This window comes from Onychostoma macrolepis, chromosome 24 (genome assembly GCF_012432095.1).
Source record: "Onychostoma macrolepis isolate SWU-2019 chromosome 24, ASM1243209v1, whole genome shotgun sequence".
NCBI classification, from domain to species: domain Eukaryota; kingdom Metazoa; phylum Chordata; class Actinopteri; order Cypriniformes; family Cyprinidae; genus Onychostoma; species Onychostoma macrolepis.
Genome location: NC_081178.1, coordinates 7,872,598 through 7,892,857, shown reverse-complemented (window position 1 = coordinate 7,892,857; position 20,260 = coordinate 7,872,598). Strand labels below are relative to the sequence as shown.

At 35.5% G+C, this 20,260-nt stretch overlaps 1 protein-coding gene and 1 long non-coding RNA gene across 4 annotated transcripts; one reads left to right on the top strand and one right to left on the bottom strand.

Moving 5' to 3' along the window:
• Positions 1–5,023: 5,023 nt before the first annotated feature.
• rnpc3 (RNA-binding region (RNP1, RRM) containing 3) lies at positions 5,024–19,980 on the top strand. Of its 3 annotated transcripts, XR_009269198.1 has the most exons (17): positions 5,024–5,107; positions 6,315–6,474; positions 6,572–6,619; positions 6,709–6,818; positions 7,935–8,024; positions 10,359–10,470; positions 11,101–11,169; positions 11,392–11,534; positions 12,403–12,528; positions 12,670–12,824; positions 14,689–14,850; positions 15,211–15,305; positions 16,412–16,470; positions 16,638–16,770; positions 16,929–17,001; positions 17,210–19,088; positions 19,282–19,980. XR_009269198.1 is itself a non-coding variant. In XM_058766131.1 (16 exons), the coding sequence occupies exons 2-15, from the start codon at positions 6,319–6,321 to the stop codon at positions 16,995–16,997; spliced, it is 1,527 nt and encodes a 508-aa protein (XP_058622114.1). In that variant the 5' UTR covers positions 5,024–5,107; positions 6,315–6,318; the 3' UTR covers positions 16,998–17,001; positions 19,042–19,164. The 3 variants fall into 3 exon arrangements, 2 of the variants coding, with proteins under 2 accessions (XP_058622114.1, XP_058622113.1); XM_058766131.1 differs by lacking the exon at positions 19,282–19,980 and having other exon boundaries at positions 19,042–19,164; XM_058766130.1 differs by lacking the exon at positions 19,282–19,980 and having other exon boundaries at positions 17,210–19,164.
• LOC131533713 (uncharacterized) lies at positions 8,034–9,743 on the bottom strand. Its single transcript, XR_009269199.1, has 3 exons — positions 9,644–9,743; positions 9,246–9,307; positions 8,034–8,350 (listed from the first exon to the last, which is right to left on the bottom strand). It is a non-coding gene; the product is annotated as an uncharacterized LOC131533713 (long non-coding RNA).
• Positions 19,981–20,260: the final 280 nt, after the last annotated feature.

Sequence of the window (20,260 nt, the reverse complement as noted above, 5' to 3'; positions counted from 1 at the left end):
AGATCAAACGAAAATACAGCTAGACTGCTCAGCAAATCTCTTATTAGTGCGGCTCAAGAGCCAAAATAGCATGTTCTCCGCATGCATGAACATCGTGGTCACCTTGAAACTTTATAAAGTGCACTAAATTGAGTAATAAATGACATAGCAATAGCAACTAGCTGTAGTTAGGGTTTGGCATTGAATGCTATTCCTTACTTTAATAATTCAGCCTTGTCTAATCCTAACTCTAATAAGGCCAACAATAATTTGGGTGGAAATTTAACCTCATTTAGCCTTTCCGTCTAAATGATTCATTTAAATTATATGCATCACTTCTAGTCTATGATCATTCTGAGTATAACCATAAAATCACTGCAAAGTCCTCATGGCAAGTGTAAAACACCGGGTACCTCCCAGCCTAAAGGACATGGTTTGATTTGTGAATCAAACCATGATTTCTCTGAAGCATAAAGCGCCCTGCCTCACATTCCTTTTAGCACTTGCTAACAAACTCAACTCATATCTTCCACAAGAGGACGTTGAAACATGAGAATGAGGTCAGCAATTTAACACATCGAGTAATGTGTGCACGAGGCTTTTTTGAAAACATCCCAAATGATTCTAATCTGATATTTCATGTTGATGCAGGGTTCGTTTTAAGCCTGGCTGACCTGTCAAAACAGTTCTATGATAAACTCTGTAAAAACCGCACAGTTCAAAGCTACTGTGATCAAGGGAATGATGCCACAGAACTTATAACTTCCATAATTGATGGTATAAAACCACGGTTAAAGGCAAAATATGGAAAGCAAGAATAAAATGAAAGCATGGAACAACTAAAATATTTCTTTAGATCACGTTATTTTTCTTAACATTAATTTAACTTAATGCTCCCCAGGATCTTTCCCATGATGTCATTCACACTGGCAAAGTGGTTTAAGTCCAGACATTCTCATAATGTTAAAGCAAACAAGGAAAATATTCAGTAGAACACATTTATTGTTGGAAATCACTGAAATACAATCTGAAATCACTGGAGTACTGTTCCTTTTTGAGTACAGGCATTGTCTGAAAACACTGGAGTAAAGATGCTGTTAGAAATCCCTGGTGTAGAAATCACTAGAACACAGTCTCTCTGAAGAAAAACTAGAGGATAGTCACTGTCTCAAATCACTGGAGTTGTCTTAAAACACTGCATTGGCTGAACTTACACCACTATCTGAAATCACTGGGCACAGGTACCCTCTGCAATCACTGGAAATCAGTCACTAACCACTTGAGTGCCAGCTCAAATCACTGGAAAACACAGTAATATCTATAAAAAAAGTTATTGTTTCAAATCACTGGACCACAGGCATTGTATGAAAACATTGTATTGTCTTAAATCACCTGAAATCATGCACAGCACCGTCTGAAATCACTGGAGCACAGGCAAGAGATATCGGTCACTATTTGGAATCGTTGTAGAGAAAATCACTGGATAAAAAGTCACAGTTACATACTGGTGTAAAAGAGTGTTCACATACTGTGAGATCAAAACAGTCACTGTCTGAAAACAGTGCAGAAGTTACAGTTTGAAATCACTGGACAACAGTCATTGTCTGGAAACACTGCAGTAAAGGTAGCTTACTGTCTGAAATAACCTGAGATCACTGGCACGCAGGTGCCATCTGAAATCACAGGATAACAGTCACTGTCTGTAAACACCGGAGAACAGCCACTTAAAACACTGGAGCAAAGTCACTGTCTGAAAACACTGGAGCACTGGTATTATGTACATCTGCTGTATTTCAACCTGCTAACTGCAGGAAAAAATCGCCTTTAGTTTTTATGACCATTAGCATAATGTTGTCTTGCAAAATGAAACAAAAAAGCTATCTGGTTCACATTCCGTCACAAGCCTCAGAGACTTTTGTCATATCAAAACCAGAGCAAAGCATGACAAAACAGAATGTTTAAGAAACCCGGGCTAGCTTGCTTCCATTGTATTGAGCTCACATCTGCATAGCACATTGCTCAGGAATCTGGTTTGCGCTGATATCACCATCATATGGACCCGATTTTCTGTTGTCCTGGGACTAATTAAAGGAGTGATAACTGTAATCCACTCCACTGACGCATTGTTTCATCTGCCTTAATTACAACCCGAGTGAGACCCAAATCACCCCCAAAGTAGAAGCACTATGTGTCAACGGCATGTTTTTTGGACGTTGGCAGGTGCTGAAGGCCTGTTAAAGTTAAAGTCAGAGACAGACAGAGAGAAGATGAGAGAAAAATGGAGAATGAGGAGAGCTGGGAGTGGTGGTATAAAATGTCGACATACAGTAGATCTTGTCGGTTTTCTTGATGAATGCTTGTACCAAATGACATGAGGAATTACTCAGCAAGTGGCTTACTTCCTCTGTAAAATAACTTCTGATGAAATCCTTCCTTTCACTTTTAGAGAGAGGAAGACAGCAAAGGGAAGCAGTGGTGTCAGTCTTGCTGTCAGTTTGATTTAAAGTGTAAGCAGTTTGCTAACTTCCGCCATTTTGCTAACTTTAATCACACACACAGTCTGCCATTACTTTTTACTCCAATTCAGTCTAATTAATTTATGTCACTCTTGAACTATGATTTGCAACTGGCTATCGATCAGAAGTAGTTATTACGGGACGAGACAGCATTTTAGAGAGAATTTCATTCTTAAACATAAACACTTTTGAGTGCAAGATGAGTTGTGAATTTAAATGCATATATTTGCTACAAATTCTGTTCAAAACAAGACCACATTTATTTACTCACTTCTTTAAGAATGTTCTCAGAGGTTTTTCGCTACTGTGCAGGATATAAAAGTTTATAAGCATCTTAAAATAACTGTATAAAAATAAGCTGCGATGCTTTTGCTTCCCTTTTATGTTTTATGAGACAAAAATGTCTTTGCTAGGAATTTATGAAAATGGGAAAAGCACGCATTCATTCCCAAAGAGAATAAACAGGAAATTTGGGACTGTTTATCTGTTCATTTACTTTCCTTTAGACATAAAACTCTGGCTGTTTCTGAACATTTGGAATTAAGAATTCTTCGCCTACAGGAAGGACAGCAGGCTTGTTTTAGAGCTGTCATATAAATTACAGCTCGAGGAATGTGGTGTCTCTGCTTGTGTTGATCCAGAAAGTGCTTTTACTGCAGACAGGCCTGTTACACTGATCTCTAGCCCCCCCCATCCTTACCCAAATTAATGTTTGTTACTGGCAAACAACTCAGACTTGTTCTACTGTCTCAAGGCACATTGCAGTGCGTCTGTTTGTAGAGCTCAACCCTGGATGCTCAAACACGGAAGCTCACTAATAAACATTTTCCTGATTTCAACGGTCATCATATTTCAGGTTCACCCACATTGTAGAATTCAATTTGGCTTTTAACCCTTTTAAGGTCTTCATTCTTAATTGGTTTGTTTTGATACAGTTATCTCTAATTTAGCTCATTACACAAATGAATATTCAATGAAAATGAACTATTGTGGATTTTTGTCCATTAACCTCTGCACCTGATAATCTAGTATGTTTGAAATCAATCAATCAATCAATCAATCAATCAATCAATAAATCAATCAATCAGCAGGACCTTTTAAATAATCTGCAAAAATTATATATATATATATATATATATATTTTTTTTTTTTTTCGCAAAGCAAATTACATGAACATCAGTCACCACCATCAAACAATGACCGACATGCTTTTAGGGAGTTCACAGTACTGTCTGACCATGAGTAGTCAGCATGAAAGCTGATTTATGCTTCACAAGGCAATGCTGATGGGGCACAGGCCTTTCTTTTTTGACACGTTTCTGTCACTTGTGGGCCTAGCTGACAGGGTGGTCAGAAGCAGGCAGCCCCCTTCCCCGCTCTCTCCAGGCTCGGACTGTTCGGTCAGGGATTAGATACCTTCCGCTCCTCCCTTCACCTGTGAAATTTCAGAGCCAGCCAGGCTGAAAGGGGGCATTGTTCCCCCCTGTAAGGAATGCCCATGTTGTCTGCAATGAAAAAACTTCATTTGCACTGGAATTTGGAGGCTGTCTGACAATAGTGAGGACAATCTCCAAGTTAAGTTGGCCCATAAACCGGGGTCAGTCCTCTGTGATTGTTCCCAGAGTATGAAAGTGAACTCATAAAGGCTGTCATCGGGTTTGATATTATGTTCTAATGAAGTTACTTTTTATATCTCAAAAAAATTCAAAGTAATAGCCAAAATGCCATGGATTGAAATTCAGCAAAGAATTTGTATTTGTAAGGCACAATGGGGACAACCAATCCGGATCTGCAACCGCTAGTCCACTCTAAGCAAACATAAGCTGTTGCCAACGTTCAAGCTCATTGGATATGCATTTTTGAAAATGTGAAACAGGGGTGTCATGGAGAAAAATCCTGAATAAGTGGGACTCAGGACACAGAGGGGCAGTATGGTATAACTGGGAAGGAGGAAGGGAGGCCATAATTTGGCTTGGTCAAATGCCAACCGTACACACATTTGTCTGATCTCCACATACTACGAGCGTTACAAAGAAAAATAAAACTTTAATAATTATCAAGTTCAGTTTGTGTTTGGCACACTGACACAAATACACTTTTACAGCTTAACCATTTAACCCAGTTAACTACATTACTGTAAGAAAGAAAATGGCAATAAATAAATAATACATGGCAACTTTTTATATCTATTATTATATTATTTATAATTACAGCTGTAATTATTATTTACAACTACTACTATTTTTAAATAGTATATATTTTTTATTTATTACTACAATTTTTAGAAAATTATTAAAATATAAATAAAATAGCTCATGATAGTGTCGATGAATACTTAAAGTTAAAAGCCTCTTTACTGGCTAAACATTAAAAAAAAAAAAAAAAAAACTTGTCTTAAAAAGCTGATACGGATTAATTTAGTTAACAACAGTGCCATCTCCTGGCCGAAGAAAAAAACAAGTTTTCTGAATTTGGACCGTTTGTGACTGATGTACATTGCGAACCAATCGGTGATGCGAATGACCCACATTCAACCAATCAGGTATCAGATTTCCTTGACCTCATTAGACACGCCCACAAACTTTGTGAGGAAGAGCGTGAATTTGAACCGGGTACGTTTGTCTCACATCTCTCATAAACATTCACATGTCTCAGTTATTATACTGGTCTATATTTCTTTAGTAGCACAATGTTTTATTTATTGTTGTTTTATTCCAACTTTAAGTTAGTCCTTTGTTCCCGAGTTTTGTTGTGAGCTGTTGAAGCTAACGTAATGATTTGTGAGGCTCGCTTCAGAACTAACGTAAACCTCTAACGTTAGACTTGCATTTGCTATTTTTTAACCTGTTCACTTACTAACACAGTCTTAAGCCTGTTACTCCTTAAATGCAAATCCAAAGTGTCCTTCTGTGTTAGATAAGGACCAGATATGTTGCTGTGTTAGTCCTCTTTAGCCTGAACAGATGCTGTGTTTCCAGAACTTCATTCCCCCTGAGCAACACTAGATGCTTAAATTCAGTTCCGGACACACGCGCTGCAGTTTTAATAACATCATGAAAAATTATACTCTATTATAGTACTGAAAAGAACTAGAATGCATTATGCCATGCAGTTTATTTTATAAAAAAATAAATAAAAAAAGTATTAATATTTAATAATGAGAGTAATAACTGCATATGGGAATTTTATGAAACTTTTGAAGTCCGTTATGTTATTGAAAATAATGCACATTTCCCTGACAAGTTCTCATTAATGCTGAAACACGTCATTCATTTTACTACTGTAATGCAAAATAATGATAATTTGTTATTTTACATTGTAATGGTAAGATATTATTCAATTTAGCTGTGTTTTTTTATTTGTCTGGGCAGATATGTTTATTGTTGCATTGCAGTAATGGGAATTTGGTAGGGAAATGTGTAAGGAAATATATAAACACTATAAATAATGACATTTTTAATTTTATTTATTTTTTTGCAGTAATTAGTGAGATTTGCTAATATATGTCAAAATGCTTGTCTTTGTTTCAGTTTATTTTCAAAGACATTATTTTGATACTGGGAACATATAAAATTGGTTAAATTATTAAACATTTAAAACATTAATTTGGTGTGCAATGTAAAGGAAAGCTGTGGACAATAAATCAGAATGAACGTTTACCTTGTAAATTTTAATTAATAATGCAGCCAGTCTTCTTATGACTCACTAAATTAGAATAAAAGCATGCTTTTTTACCCTCTGCTCATCGTAAGGTTCCACGTGTTATTTCTATCATGAATAGATGAGTTACTGATCGATTTAATTGTTTGTCTTATTTAGAATCATGGCAGAGGCAGACGAGGCCGACGTTCAAACAAAGAAAAGCAAAACCCTCATTGTACGACATCTGCCCAGAGAACTCAACAGAGATGACAAGGAGGATCTCCTGAAATATTTTGGTGCTTCATCTGTCAAAGTGCTGTCAGAGAAGGGACCCCTAGTAAGTTGCAAGATTTGCAAGTATGAAAGCTGCAAATTGCTGTGGGTAAATGATGGAGTGAATTACACAGCTGACCTAATTGTGTTGTCATCTGCAGAAACATATGGCATTTGCAACTTTCAGGAGTGAGACCTCAGCCTCTAAGGTAAAACTAACATACACATGCTCCTCTTGTGGTTTAAGAGCTGGTTTGGACATATGCTAGTAAACCGGATTGTTTCTTTCCACCCACAGGCACTGAACAGACTTCATCAGCTGAGAATCCTTGGTCACACACTAGTGGTTGAGTTCGCGAAAGATCAAGACCATGTCATTGTTTTGAAAGACCCACCAGTGTCTAAGAGGTAAATGGCAAAATCAATAATAATGGACTTTCAGCTATTTCTGTTCCTTCCTCTCAAATGTAAGCTGTCAACATGTGTCTCTGATTGGCTAACTGTCTATTTTTATATTTTATCAAAACTGTGTTTATGGATGCTTCTTCAAATATGGGCACTTTTATGTTGCAGGGATTGATTTAATATATTTCATTTTGTTACATGAAGTTCACATTAAACTGTCTTGGATTTTTATTCATTAACTTACTTATTTAATTACTTATTTTTTAAATTTTTTTACCTTGCCTACTTTTAAGATTTGTTTTACTAGATTTCGTTTTTACAATAGATATTTTTATTGTCCCAGAGAAAGCTAATGTTAATTTAAAAAACATTGATTATGTTCTCAAAAATTATATACATAAATACACGTAATTTCCTTCCTGACAAAGTCAGTTTGCCTCTAATAAACGTTTATTAAAAGTTAGTTTGTTTGAGATAAAATATGAGACTTATGATGTGTAATGAAAAATAGGAACAACTATCAATTGTAAACAGTATATTTCTGTTGTGCGTCATTTCTACTCTAAAAGAAGTCAATTTTCACTATTCAATTTTACAATTATAAAAACAGTAAGAAACACATTGAATTAAACATGATTTTTTTATTTTCTTAAAATAAGTACTTCAGTAATCTTGGTTTTATTTACAACTTTGAAAAATAATTTTTACAGTGTAATCAAGCTTTGATATTGTCAGATTATGCAAAATAGTGTGAAAATATAATTTAATCGTGTATTTGGGATATATTAAATACTAGCTATGAAATTAGCCTTAACAAGACAAAGTAGCCATTTTATACCAAAAAGTTAAAAAAGTAGTTTCCAACACAATCATATTAAACACAGTACATAATTTGAGATAAGGTGTACATTTCTATGAAGAAGGACTTAACTCTCATATGACGTAAGTACATACTCAGTTTTTAGTTTGTTAGTAGAGAATTTGTTGACAATTAGTAGACAAATTAAACTAGTGTTTGAAAAAAATGTTTTAAGAGAGTTCATAGGGCTAAAGTTCCCCATAGTTGAAGAAACACCTTTGTATTTCTATAACTAATAACAGTTTTTCCTTATGTTTCAGTGGTGCTGGTGCCCAGTCTGAGAAGGGGAAGAAAGAAAAACAACAAAGCAACGTTCCTCTGGTGGACAACAGCATTGCTCCCAATCTGGGGTAGGTGTGCACATGCATCTGTGTTTTTTGATCAGCACATTGACTTCCTCTGCATGAGCCATCTCATCGTGCCGCTGTGTTTTATGATGTCACTGGAGATTTGAGACAGGCTAACGCTCCCGGTTGACATCCCGCACCTGGTGTCAGTAGTTCAGGTCCTGGTAACCCGGTAGGAAGTGCCCACAGCGAACAGAGAAAGATGGAGGGAGGAAGTTGGAAAGTGGCTGTCACCATCCGTCTCATGTCCAATTACAGGCCCATGTCTCAGAGTGTCTGTTCTGCGGTGACAGCCCGTCTGCTCTTGCCATGTGGTGGCACCAGGTGGCCTTTGATAAAGAGACCGTGGGCTAAGATATAATTTTGCACGTGGAGCCCGCACCTCACCTTCACTTAACGAGCGGAGCCATGACAGATTTTTATTTATTTAATTCCGCCAGAGCTGCTCGTGCACAGAGCAGGGTCGACTGATAAGCATGTTTTTCAGTGGTGTGATGCTCTGAATGAAGTGCAGACCGTTTCGATGATAGAATACGCAATCAAATTCAACTTGAAAGAGTCTCTTGACATTCAAAGCGTTTGGTTTGCAAGAGTAGTCCATGCAACATAGGGAGCTTAAAATGCATAAGCTGGATCTTGGGAGTAGGGAGTTGTGGGTAACACGTACCTTATATAGCCATATATATATATATATATATATATATATGTATGTATGTGGCACACACACACACACACACACACACACACACACACACACACAAAGACACAAAGACCACTTTTACATATGTATATATATGTATATATATTTAAAAACAGATACATTATATTTTAGATAAATTAATGTACTTTTATAACTAATGAGAGACACTTAAATTCTCATTGTTATTATAATTATTATTATTAAATGAGTTACTAGATTTGAACAATTATTATTACAATTATTATTAAAATTTTCCTAAAATCTTACTGTGTCATAGTAGCAAAGCATCACTAAACTAGCCTATTGATGTCTTTATGAAACTTTATGAAATATTAAAAGCACATTGTTGCTTAGTTTTATACTACCAGCAAAATCATTGTGAATATTTTAAATGTTACTTGCCCTAAATTAATTAATATAGTGATATTCAGTGTTGAGGAGTAAATAATAAGTGGCAATGGTACTAACCAATAGTTTTTCAAGTAACAAGTCATATGAACAACTAACATTGTAGAATGACATACCGTATTGTCCCGAATATAAGACGACCCTGATTATAAGACGACCCCCCTTTTTCCAGATGTACCTGTTGGAAAAAGGCTTTTTGAAAACCAAATCTTGTTTTTTGTTTTGTTTTGTTTTTTTATCTCTCTGTAAAACACATTTATTCTTAAATTATTTTCATATTGCATATTTTTCCAATTCTAATTTTTGTTTTGAAAGTATGGTAAATACTGGTAAAATGTACCAACAATGACATGAATTTTGATATACCATTGAAATAACAGGTAGCCCATCTGAATTATATAACAATTAGGCTATCCAACTCATAGTAGCCTACCAAAATGTTATTATCAGTAGACGTGAAATCTTATTGTAGTCTTCAAATCTGGGTACTGTGTTATGTTTTAAAATCACTTACAGAGGAAGTTTGGTCCCATCAGGCTAACATGACAGTCACGATCATGCTGCTGTAAGCTTTTCTTTTTCATTTGTTTTCATTCGCGATCTTTACAACACACATTACATTACATATTTCATGGCACACTCGTTTTATACGTTTTTGGCGCCACCTATTGTTGTGGGTGTATTATTGACATGTCAAAGTCTAGACCCTGAATATAAGACGAACGCGTTTTTTCAGATGTATTTCCAAGGAAAAAAACATCGTCTTATATTCGGGTCAATACGGTAATTGATTATCGCAGAGTAGTTTACAAATTTCCCTGTATTGGAAATTTCATATTCTTTTTGTAGAGAAATTAATATTTAAAAATTGTCATTCATAATCGGAGTTAGATTGTTGTGTGTGTATTTATGTGTTGAAGTTTTGTGCTAGTTATATATTGCTTTTTAAATTTTTATAATCAAAAATAATAAAATATAAAATGTTAGCTACTTTTTGTGGTGTAGAGTGAACTACTGAAGAGTAGCTGCTCTCCCGTCCCCAAACGCAGGTGTGTTTTGCAGGCGTGGGCATTTATAAAACACAGCCAAATTTTTGTACCTCGCTCTTATATTTATGCTTCACCATTATGTGCATGCATTTTGTCATGGGTAGCATTTCTGGAAATGTTTCCCTGTCTCCTCTCCGAGACTAACGACTGGCAATTTTTCATTTTTCTTTCCTCCCGCAGGTTGAAATTTCAAACAAATCCAACGCTGAAATATTTATACCCTCCTCCTTCAAGTGGAATTTTGACAAACATTACACACACTCTTCTGAGCGTGCCCAAGTTCTACGTTCAAGTGAGTAGAGGCTACAAAGATTTTTTCTTTATCTTTTTTTGTTGTTTTATTTATCAGTTCATGTTGGGAATGTGTAAACGCGCATCCATGGGCTTACCTCTTGCGTATCAGTATCTGTCTCCTATTTTCAGGTTTTTAGTTCATATCAGGTAAAAAAAAAAAACCCAAAGCAAAACAGAAAAACGTTCATTCTCAGCTCTCTGAGACTGGCACTAATGTGATTTTTTCCAAATCAAGTCCAGTCTCTAAAACATCAAACCACAATATTTGCATGGAATTATTCTGATGGTATTAATATCGTGCTCATGTGGGAGGGATGAGTGATGTATTTAACATTTTCCTTAAGCTATACTGCACCGTTTTGTAAAACACCAAGGAGACGTTATAATTTCCCAGGCTGCCTTTTGGTGGCGCTAGATTTCTGAGAAACAGGCTGGTGCATTAAATACATTACATCTGTTGCTCAGAGCTTCGTTTCAGAGCCTAAATATATTCTCACACAGCAATCTGGGTTACATATGGAGCCAGGGTCACAATTAATGTTTGTGTCCAAGAAATACTCAGTACCAGGTGTGTGGAAACAACACACACACACTCTTTTCTTCATCAGGTGAACATGTTCCTCCACAGGTTCTTCACTTGATGAATAAGATGAACCTTCCATGCCCGTTTGGACCAGTGACAGCTCCTCCGCCAATGGTGAGTTGGTTATGCACTTTTGCAATGTTTATCTTAACTCAAACAATCAGGGCAGTATGATGACAAATGTACGATATGAATCACATCCCAGCGCATCGCCTGAATTAAAACTCAGCCTCATCCCCGATGCTTTTCTTTTTACTGAATCCCATCAATATAAGTGCTCTGCTAATACTGATGAGCTCTCGAGAAGGTGTAACCCACTCATCTGCACCGTTTCAGTTTGAGATGCCTCCAGGCCCATTGCCGCCCATGCCCCCACCCTTCCCCCCAGAGAACCCTCCTCTACCGGAACACGAGGAGGGGGCGTCGGGCAGTGAAGAAGAATCTGAGTACGAAAGTGGAGATGAGGAGGACAAGGAGAGGTAGCTGGTTTTCCACCTTTCTATTTTGTCTACAAGCTGTTGAAGTAGTTTGACGTTAGTAGGTAACTATTATTAGGCAGTGTGTGCAAGCAAGATGTTGTGTTCACAATTGTTTTAAAAATTGATAATAAGAAATTTTTCTTGAGCATTAAATCAGCAAATTAGAATGATTTCTGAAGGATGATGTGACATTGAAGACTGGAATAATGGCTGCTGAAAATTCAGCAAAATCCATCACAGGAATGTATTACATTTTAAAATATATTTAAAAAGAAATCAAGTATTTATAATTGTAATAATATTTCACACTATCACTGGTTTTATTGTATTTTTATCAAATAAATGCAGTCTTGGTGGGCATAAGAATCTTCTTTTTGTTTTTAGGGTATTTTAACTATAACTATCCCTTTATAAAATGTGTAATTTAACCAGGGACATATTTTTTAAACACAAAAGTTAGACAATTATCTAATCTGTATGTAAAAAATAAGAGAATTGAGCATAGACAATTATAGTAGTTCTAATATCGGCCAATACTGATGAATAAATCAATTTTCTGGCCTCACAACACTTTACAGGGACATTTCTCTTACAGACAGATTATTATTAACTATTTTTGTGTCTTCCACTTGCCTAAAACGCAAATGCAATCTCTTGTCCAATATCTAAAAATAACTGGTAGTATTTTTGACTATGCATCACCAGCATTGGCACATTTTCTCATTGACAGATTGTCGGCCTCCAGAATGGCAGCAGCTGAAAGCTGCAAAATGCTTGGTTTGTTTGTTTTGTTGCCGTGTTTTGCCTTGCGTTCAAAAGCCATACATGTTTAATAGCTTCTCACTTCTTCTCTCTGCTTTCCACAAAGGATGATCAGATTGATGGGCCTTGTTAACCAGCCATGCAAAAGACCGTTGAGAACAAAGACTTCTTCTAAGAGAAAGAAACCCAAACTAAAAGACCTCCTGTTTATTCCCAAACCAGATTCCCACGGGTAAACTCTCAGCTGCTTTTCACTCAACCAGAAGCTTCTTTATCATTAATTAAGTAAAACAAAACTGCACCTTTTAATTTCAAAAGACCACCTTCAGCAACACAAAAAGATTCGCACATAGCTCAGTGTTGTATCTCTCAGCCCCTCAGGCCCAGCTCTGCAGCCATCAGACGTGTTCGAGCAACCTCAGACGCTTGGACAGAAAAAGATTGAGTTCCATATATCGGCTGAGGTGTCCACCATCCTTGAGGGTCCCAGACAGAATCAGGAACCGCAATTTGCAGATGCGAACGAAGGTAAGGCTGCACGTCCCCCACCACTCCTTCCACATCATCCATTTATCTATCCGCCTGCATCACCGAATGCGCCCCGGGTTCAGCCATCCATCCTGAGCGGACCTGCTCAATTAACACAGCAATTAGCCCTGAGAATAGTGACTCAGCTGGAGAGAAGATTTAATGTATCGGGCTGTCAGCAGGCCGAGCTGCTCTCGCCATGAGGCGTTGAGACCCTCCCCAGCGTCAGGATAACCCTGAAACTTTATTTGGGAATCAGGAATGACGGAATGATCAAACTAAAACAAACACACGCAAAACTTTTCAGAGCACTGTAAAATTAAAAAAAACGGCCAGATATTTACCATAAAAAAATACCGTAGCAACATTTCAGGTTTTACGGATTTAAATTAAATTTTTAGTGAAAACCTGTATAAGTTGATATAATGTTAATATACCAATCTACTAAAATTCTAAATCTATTTTGTACCTTTATAGTATACCAACGACCAACAAAAACACAGGTAATGAATAAAGCCACATGCAGGATCCCAATTCATCACAAGTAGCTTTTTCACAAGCTGAGGTCAATACATAATCATAATCATCATTCATTATCATCACATAATAATTAATTCAATAATATTTTGCCTAAAAAACTATGAAGAAACAGTGATTTCAACGAAAAAGTGTCAAATGTATAGTTTTACACTTCCAAAAACTGTCAATTTAACAGTATTTTACTTTACAAATAAATTAAATTAAGTTTTTATACAGTTTTCATTGTATATTAGGGCTGTGAAATCGATTAATCGTGATTAATTGCATCCAAAACAAAAGTTTGTGTTTACATAATATATTTGTATGTTTGTGTGTATATTTATATATACCTATGCACAGTATACACTTTTATTTTGGATGCGATTAATCAATTTGACAGCCCAACTTGCTGTTAGCCAATTAACAGGTTTTTACTGTAACATTTTACAGTCTTTTACTGTTAAAATTACAATAATTCTTTACAGAGTGCAGGTATGTCAAAGCAATTATTTAACTCCAGCAATCTACGCAGACGCAGCAAAAAAAGTCGTCCTCTGCGGTCAAATTTAGATTCACAGTCTTTTGTTTACCTTATCTTCCTGTTTGTTTTCCATTAATGTCTATGACCTAAAACCAAGATGGAAAACCTTTCAAAGTCAAAGACAAACAGCTTTCCTAACCTTTTTTAAAAAGAAAAGAGCACAGGGACGGTAGTTATTTCCATTATGCTTGCGTTTAGCTGATGATAAACAATATGTTTAAATGACGAGAAACGGCAAAGGAATCCACCTCTCTGAGGGAAACTTATCAGCACTTCTTGCTCTAGTACACATTAGGCACTAGATCTGTCAGACAAGTTTCCAGAGGATTTGAGTAGCCTCGCTGCTTCCCATAATTCCTCATACGCGTTTGCTTACGGCTTACTGCCAACTGCCAGGTGACATCTCCTACTGTGCTATGAAAGAACCTGAAAGAAAACCCCACAGAGCGTGACCCCACGCAAACACACCAGTGTCACCCTCAGAGATTAATACACTCGCCTGTTTCTTTTTCCTCTGGCATGGATTTTCCATTTTATCGTTTTTTACGTGCCTTTTGTTATTGATTACAGGAATTTTTTTTGCTTTCGTGCGCGACAAGAAAACAATCCTGCGTTTTTGTTTTTGAGTTTGTTTTGAATAGAAAAGGCTTGTTATTTTGATACGTGTTCACACAAGACTTCGGTGCCGCCGTTCACTTGTCATTGTTGAAATTTGCAACAGGCAGCCTATCTCAGACAGATTGAAATTGAGCACCGTGACAGTTCAAAGCATGCTCTAATTATGTTTATGCAACTTATTCCTAGACACGGCAGAGGTTTCCGTTCAGGACGCTGCAGAAGGGTTTGGGAAAATCTACCCAAGCGCTCCGGTCCCCAGACACGAGGAAGAGAGGGAGGAAGATGAGGACATCCCCTCAGAGTTCATCTCTCGGAGAGAGCTAGAGAGAGGGAGACTCTCCAGAGACGGTGAAACACTCACTCAAATTGTGCACGCATACACTCTTGTTCTTTGTAGTACATTGAACATCAAATAGAATTGAGAAGCTCTAGTAAAGAATTTGCCTTCGAGTGTTTGCAAGAAACATGTAGCGATCTTTAAAGAGGAAATTAATATTTGATATGAAGCACACCAGGCTGTCATCATATGAATGTTTGCATGTTTCAGCTGTTTGCGAGTGATTGCTTAATGTATTTATTTTATGTTAGTCAGTCATTCCTAAACGTATGTTTGACAGCTTTATCTCTCGGATTTACTATTCAAATGGTTGTGTGCATTTGTTGTATTGATTTTTTAATTTTTTTTAATTGACTCTTTTACATTTATAGAGATGAAGAAAATGTCTGTGTTTAAAAATTACGAACCTGGAGAGCCAACCTGCAGACTTTATGTTAAGAATGTTGCGAAGCAAGTTGAAGAAAAAGTAAGTGTCTGCTCTACCAACAAAAAAACAAAACAAAAACAAACAAAAAAAAACGAAATAGTTGAATATTAAAACGAAATGCTCAGTATTATTTATATATTTATTCAATGGGTACATTGGACTCGACAATTATTGTATAACTAAATACAAAACTAAATAGTTAAATATTCAAAGTAAATGCTCAATATCATTTACAGTATTTGTTAATTCATTCATTCAATGGATGAATTAGACTAGACAGTTAATGTATAACTGTAATTTGTTTTGCATTCATATTTTATTTATTTATTGTAATAATATTATATTTTAATATCAGTAAACGAGTTGGACTGAACAATTATTGGATAACAAAATAATTGAATATTTGTTTTGGAAAAGTTTTATTTTATTTTTAATGCATTATATATTTTTTTATTCATTCATTTATGATTAAGACCTTTGAATAACTGGATCATTTATGGATTAAGTTACTTGTTTTGTAAATACATTTTATTTGGATATTTTATTTATTTTAATAATGTAATATTTTAATATTAGTGGATGTGTTGATTTATTCATTTATGGATAAATATTAAAGTATGTTATATATTATAGTTAAATATTTTAATTTCTAAATATAATTTAATAGTTTATTAATTATTATAAATTTTAATAGTTTATTATTATTATTATTATTACTATTCGTTTTATACATTTATTTTCTTGGACTGGACAATTTCTAATATAGTTTATAATAAATTATAACTGGATAATTTATCATTTTAATTAATTATTAATTATTATTTTTACACACGTTTTATACATTTATTTTCTTGGACTGGACAAGTTCTGGATAACCAGATAATTTATTAATGTTTGAATAAATATTAATCAGTTTTGTTAATTGGCCAAGTGGGCATGCAAATAATTTCAAGATGGAGAAATATTACCCTTTATTACTAGTTTTTACAGTATATACATTTGATACCATATACTTTTGTATTCTACATATAGCAGATTCTTGAGATTGCATAACATTTGCTTCAGAGTGTGGTCTAGCAGAGCCTGAGATCTCTCAATACCCACTTTATTACCAGCTATATAACCCCTCTCAATCTTTTCCGCAGGATCTGAAGTTCATCTACGGCCGGTATATCGACATCTCCTCAGAGGAGGAGAGAAACATGTAAGCACCACTGTCTCATGCCTGAGGCCCTTGTCTGGGGCCTCAACTCCGCGAATCACAATCAAAGCCAATGAAAAGAAAACACCACTCCTATTTTTCTCAGGAGTGGTGAATAAAGGGGAGTTCTTCATGAACATGTGCTGATGTATAAAGTGTGTTCCCGTCAGGTTTGATATTGTTTTGATGAAAGAGGGGAGGATGAAAGGTCAGGCCTTCGTCGGGCTCCCCAGCGAGAGAAGCGCAGAGAAGGCCTTAAAGGAAACCAATGGATTTGTTCTCAACGACAAACCTCTTGTGGTGGTATCCTTTGTTTTTCAGTCATTTTGGCATTAACTTTCTGACAGAATGTTTTGTCTTTCTTTCTCCAACAAAAACAGTGTTTTTGCTTGTTACACCTAGAATTTATTATTACAAATGCTTTACTGTCAAACAAAATCACGCCTTAACTTAAACTCCAGCAATTCGCCCGATCTGCAAAACCTAAACAGGAATCTGCAGACCCAAAGAAAGGAGGGAAAAAACACTGAACCGGTGGGTTAAAAGACCAACAATTTTTGTATTTATGTATATACTTTTTATAGCTATGTCTGTTGAAGCGGGTGTGGGACTAATGTGCCGATTATTTTTATTATAAATTATTATAACTGGTTTGGATTTTGGATAGCCTCTTGATTTTGAAGCTTGAAGATTGATTTTTGTGTCCAGATAAATTTTAACCCAACATTTCTATTTGTTTAAGATGATGTTGATGTACAATCATGAGCCTACAGGAGCTCCATCTTTACTTCATATCCTTTAAAATATCCTTTAAAAGAGTCATTTGAATTGCTTGCTTTGATGATAAATTATAGGCAATAACTGAATTCTTCCAAATGTCAAGCAATATTTTTTATGTTTATTAACATAATGTGTATATATATATACAGTCATGGCCAAAAATATCGGCACCCTTAGTAAACATGATAAAAGAAAGCTGTGAAAATTAATCTGCATTGTTAATCCTTTTGATCTTTTATTTAAAAAATTCACAAAAATGTAACCTTTCATTGGATAATAATAATTTAAAATGGGGGGAAATATAATTATGAAATAAATGTTTTTCTCAAATACACGTTGGCCACAATTATTGGCACCCCTAGTAATTCTTATGTGTAAAATATCTTTGAAGTGTATTTCCTTTCATATTCACAATTTTGAGCACTCCAGGGTGATTATGAACATGAAATTATCCAGCCATGGCTTCCTGTTTCACAGAAATATAAATAGGAGGGAAAACAAAGCCCAAATTCCCTTAATCATCCATCACAATGAGAAAAACCAAAGAATATATTTCTGATGTGCAGCAAAGGATAATTGAGCTTCACAAATTAGTGAAGTGGCTTTAAGAAAAGAGCTAGAGCAGTGAAAATTCCCATTTCTACCATCAGGGCAATAATTAAGAATTTCCAATCAACTTAAAATGTTGCAAACTGCCTGGAAGAGGACGTGTGTCTATATCGTCCTAATGCACGGTGAGAAGGAGAGTTTGAGTGGCTAAAGACTCTCCAAGGACCACAGCTGGAGAATTGCAGAAAATAGTTGAGTCTCGGGATCAGAACCTAAAATAAATTGTCAAACAGCACCTACATCACCACATGTTGTTTGGGAGGGTTTCAAGAAAAATTCTCCTCGCTCATCCAAAAACAAACTCCAGCATATTCAGTTATCAGACACAACAGGAACTTCAAATGGGACTGGCTTCTATGGTCCGATGAAACTAAAAAAATGAGCTTTTTAGCAGCAAACACTCAAGATGGGTTTGGTGAACACAGGGATAAAAAGTACCCCATGTGTACAATAAAAAATATACTGCTGTATTTTTGATGTTGTGGGCCTATATTTCTGCTGGAGGTCCTGGACATGGCATCACCGATTCTATCAAATACCAACAGATAAAAAAATCAATAAGTGACTGACTCTGTTAGAAATCTTATAATGGGCCATGTTTGGATCTTCCAACCGTACAATAATCCAAACACAAATCTCAAAAACAACACAAAAATGGGTCACTGAGCACAAACCTAAGCTTCTGATATGGCCATTCCAGTCCTCTGACCTGAACCCTGCAGAAAATGAGTGGTGAACTGAAGAGAAGAACCAACATGGAGCTGGGAATCTAAAGGGTGTGGAGTGATTCTGGATGAAGGAATGGTCTCTGATCTCTTGTCAGGTGTTCTCTAACCTCATCAGGCATTATATGAGAAAATTTAGAGCTGTTAAACTGGTAAATGGAGGTTTCAAAAAGTATTGAACAAAAGGGTGCCGTTAATTGTGGCCAATGTGTATTAGAGAAAAAAAATTTTTTTTCATAATGATATTTCCCCCCATTTTAAATTCTTATTCAATGAAAGGTTAGATTTTTGTGATTTAAAAAAAAAAAAAAGATCAAAAGGATTAACAATGCAGATTCATTTTCACAGCCTTCTTTGATCATATTTACCAAGGGTGCTGATATTTTTGGCCATGACTGTATATATATATATTACACATAAAGCTTGTTATTAATATTTTTTCCCTCCAATTTTGTTGCAGAGTGCTGCTGTTGAGTTCATTTGGACTGAAGTTCATCATCGATTGATGTAATATTTTTTTATTATTATATTTGATTTTGTTGATATGTCTTACAATACAAAAAAATAAAAGGAAATAATACTTTCATCTGGATCTTCATTGAAACTGCTGTCCAATTTCAAGACCCTCTCATAACAATATTGTTTATAGATACTTTTCTTTGCAGTATTGTTATTAATCTGGGTTGTTTGTGCGCTCAAGGTTGCCAAAGGTCGGATCCTGATGTTTAATGGTACCAGTATTGTTCTGCACGCACAACATGTGCCTTTGATGTGAAGGAGAATAAATTTAGAAGTCGCTATCAGTCAGCCGGCTCATCTTCCAGCAGCACAGCAACAGATGGTACTGTCAGTACAGCAGAGCTCAGACAAACAAACAATATACAAGAAAGACTGTGACCAGGGCTGGCCCGACTCGAAGATTAGCTGTTATTTGTTCGCTGTACTTTAGTCTGAGATCTAAGACTCTCAAGACGCATTGTGCCAGGTTTGATTTCAGGGATGCCAAATGCTTTTGCTTTTCATGATCAATCATAATGCTCAATCATGATCTGTCTTGACATTGTATATTAAGCATGAATGAGATTTTACTATGCTTTGCAACATTTTGGTCACACAAAGAAACCATTACTGTCCAATTTTTTGTAAGTGCGAGATCAACTGATTAAGGGTTCAACATAAACCACACAGGTCAAAATATACATTAAACAGTAATATTGCGAAATATTACAATTTAGAATTTTAATTTAAAATCTAATTTATTATTTGATTCGTTGATGAATAGAAAGTTCAAAAGAATCTTTAACATTTATATGAAATAGAAATCTTTTGTGACATTATAAATGTCTTCACATCAATTTATTGCTTCCGTGTTGAATAAAAGCATGAATTATTTTTTACATTTCTTTCTGTATTATTATTATTATTTTTTTAAAACCTTGCTTACCCCAAACTTTTGAATGGTAGCGGATCATGGTTTTCATAAAAAACATTAAGCAGCAAACATTGATAATGATAGTAACAAATGTAACAAATCAGCATATCAGAATGATTTCTGAAGGATCATGTGACACTTTAGACTGGAGTAATGATGCTGATATTCAGCTACGGGAATACATTAGATTTCAAAATAAATTCAAATAGAAAACTGTTCTTTTAAACTGCAATAATATTCCACAATT

Bases quoted from the DNA above. Each gene is read 5' to 3' on its own strand.
- rnpc3 (XM_058766131.1), top strand. From the start codon at position 6,319: ATGGCAGAGGCAGACGAGGCCGACGTTCAAACAAAGAAAAGCAAAACC. The intron at 14,851-15,210 runs GTGAAACACTCA...TTACATTTATAG, and splicing joins AGGGAGACTCTCCAGAGACG to AGATGAAGAAAATGTCTGTG. The intron at 16,471-16,637 runs GTAAGCACCACT...TGTTCCCGTCAG, and splicing joins TCAGAGGAGGAGAGAAACAT to GTTTGATATTGTTTTGATGA.